Genomic DNA, 2,500 nt, shown 5'->3' with positions numbered 1-2,500 from the left:
CCAGCGCCGCGGACCTGACGGCGGAAGGACCGGTCTTAGGTGGGCTGAGGAAGCTCCGCGCGGGGGCGGCGCCGTCGAGCTCCGCCGCGTCGTTGGCGGCGGCGGCGGCGGCGGGCCTCATGCTGGCGGGGAGGAGGTCCGAGACCGGCGAGCGGGGGCCGGGGAGGGCATTGGTCCTGGGGACGGGGCGCTGGCCCGGCTTGGGCGCCACGGGGGCCGTATAGACCTCGGAGTAGATCGGGTCATGCTCCTTGAGCGAGGTGTAGTTGGCCACCTTCTCGGGGTCCATGGGCGCGTCCGTTTCCTGCAGCGCTCGCCAAGTCGCACTCGACTGAGGGTTATACTCTTTCGAAGGAGTGAGGACGACTTGGATGGGCTTCTGTGCGGGGGTTGGGGAGCTATGCGGAGGAGGGGGGCAGGGAGAGAAAAAAAGGGGGGCAATTATGCACAGGTTCGCATGCAGCGGGATATGCTCACCATAGCCAGGACTAGAACCAAAATAAAAGAATAAATCATAAATTACAGAAATAAAACTGAGAGAGAGAAATAGGAATAGAGAAAATAATAAAGAGACGTTACACCTTCAAGAGAAGAGATATTAAGGAGGATGACAGAACAAGTAAACTTAGTAATTCCTCAAAGTTATACAAACTTGACGCATATGACTGGGACTTTAATGTCTAACTTAATATTACTTGAAGGGCAAGAAAGGCCAGCAGGTGGCCGGGAGGACTTGTGCGTGCGCAGCTACGCAGAGCCTCCGCATAGGTCAAAAATAATGATGATAATAAGTAAAAAAGGAAGAAAATAAAGAGGCTACCGAATACAAAGCCTTCTTTGCTTCAATAAATATTCTATATTATCAGCATGCTATCATGGTTACAGCGGGCCGCAGGGAATAGAATGTCCGGGGACGGAAGAGGTCTGAGAACGGAGAAGAGGGAAGACGAAAGGAAGAAGAGGAGAGACTCAAACCTCGAGCGAAGAGACAGATAAGGCAAACTAGAAGAAAAACAGATATGAGAACAGGAGGAGAAACTACGGAAGAAGAGAAGAATACACGGAAGAGAACGAAAGAGAGAGAGAAATAGAACGTAATAGAGATAGACAGAGGGGAGGGGAGGGGGAGGAGATTCGAGGAGAGGAGAGAAGAGGAGGAGAGGAGGCAGAGGGCAGTTAGATCGAGTAGACTTTGGACTCCGTGGGTCCGTGCTCGGTGATGAGTTGGCAGTTCTCTTCCTCGTGGATGATCTGCCACGTGGCGCTCTGCTCGGGGTCGTAGGTCAGGGGCATGCCACGGAGGCCCATGCTCTTCTGGGGCTTGTTTACGCTGCGGGGCCAAGGGGGGGGCACAGGGGGGAGGGGGAATGGAGGAAGGGATCGAAGGGGGGGGGAGGATGAAGAAGTGGGGGAGGGATGGAAGGAGGGTGTTGGTGGATCAAGAAAAAAAGTGGGGTGGAGAGGGGAAAGAAACGGGAGGAAAAAAAAACGAGAAGAGAGTGTGAGAGAGACAAAGAGAGAGAGATAGGGTAGAAGGAGGCAATGCAACAATAGCCAAGAAACCAAGATTTGCAAACACGGTAAGAAACAAACAGTGAAAATGATAACGAAACAAGATAATCAAAACAAGGCAAACAAGTAAAAAATCCCAAATACACAAAAAAACAGAATTAGTCATATAAAAACCACGGCATTGCATGAAACATATCAAAATAGCCCAAAGAAAAGATAAATGCATCATGCAAATCCACGCCAGCGAATAGCGATCAACAACACACAAAAACAAACACAATGAAAACAGGCATTCAGTATTATGGGTATTGAGATATAGAGTTATTGTTGCAGCGAGTTAAAATAGATAAAAAAGGTGGTTTTTGCGAGCGGTAAACGAGCGGGTATAAGGGGGGGGGGTGAGGGGGGGTGGGGGGCATTGGTATTTGTCACGCGAGGGTTCAATATATCCAAAAAAATAATATTTGTATAGTGAGACGTAGCGTCGATTTCACGACGTCGTGGGCGGATTCGGTGCGGGCGTAGTAGAGAGAGATGCATGGCGTTGCAGGCGGCGATTTTTTTTTTTTTTTTTTTTTTTTTTTTTTTTTTTTTTTTTTGTGTCACAGGCAGCCAGCCAGCGACGAGGGAGAGCAGCGGGAATTTCGAGCCGCCAGCCACGACGCCGACAGAAGGAGGAGATAGAGAGAGCGACACGAGATTAGTGTGCTTGACTTGTGCCAGAAGCGGGAGAGAATTGAACAAACAAGAAAACAGATGAAAATGAAAAAAAAGTGAAATATACATTTGCTGGAAAAGGAATTATCCGTGAGAGAAGCAGGGCTAGAGCTCGGTGGCTGTAGCGGTTTCATATGTGAGTATAGACATATAAATATACATACAAGTATAAATTCTATGTATGCATTAATATATGTAAACATTTGATTACTTCTATCTCTCCTCGCGCATCCAAAAGTCTCATGGATGTCTTAAAATTCACACTATTCAC

The 2,500-nt window shown here is 48.6% G+C and overlaps 1 protein-coding gene across 1 annotated transcript in view; it reads right to left on the bottom strand.

The window, feature by feature from the left end:
* Positions 1-2,500, bottom strand: part of Zasp66 (PDZ_signaling and DUF4749 domain-containing protein Zasp66) — a gene marked incomplete at its 5' end in the record, with an annotated part of 146,896 nt that overhangs the window by 6,842 nt on the left and 137,554 nt on the right. The window contains 1 exon segment of the mRNA XM_070129083.1: positions 1-398. This exon segment is cut by the window's left edge and continues 62 nt beyond it. Coding sequence (XP_069985184.1) covers positions 1-398 — 398 coding nt within the window.

Source organism: Penaeus vannamei, chromosome 13 (assembly GCF_042767895.1).
Source record: "Penaeus vannamei isolate JL-2024 chromosome 13, ASM4276789v1, whole genome shotgun sequence".
In the NCBI taxonomy this organism is placed as follows: domain Eukaryota; kingdom Metazoa; phylum Arthropoda; class Malacostraca; order Decapoda; family Penaeidae; genus Penaeus; species Penaeus vannamei.
The sequence above is the reverse complement of the archived record's forward strand: the minus strand, read 5'-3'. Positions and strand labels throughout refer to the sequence as shown.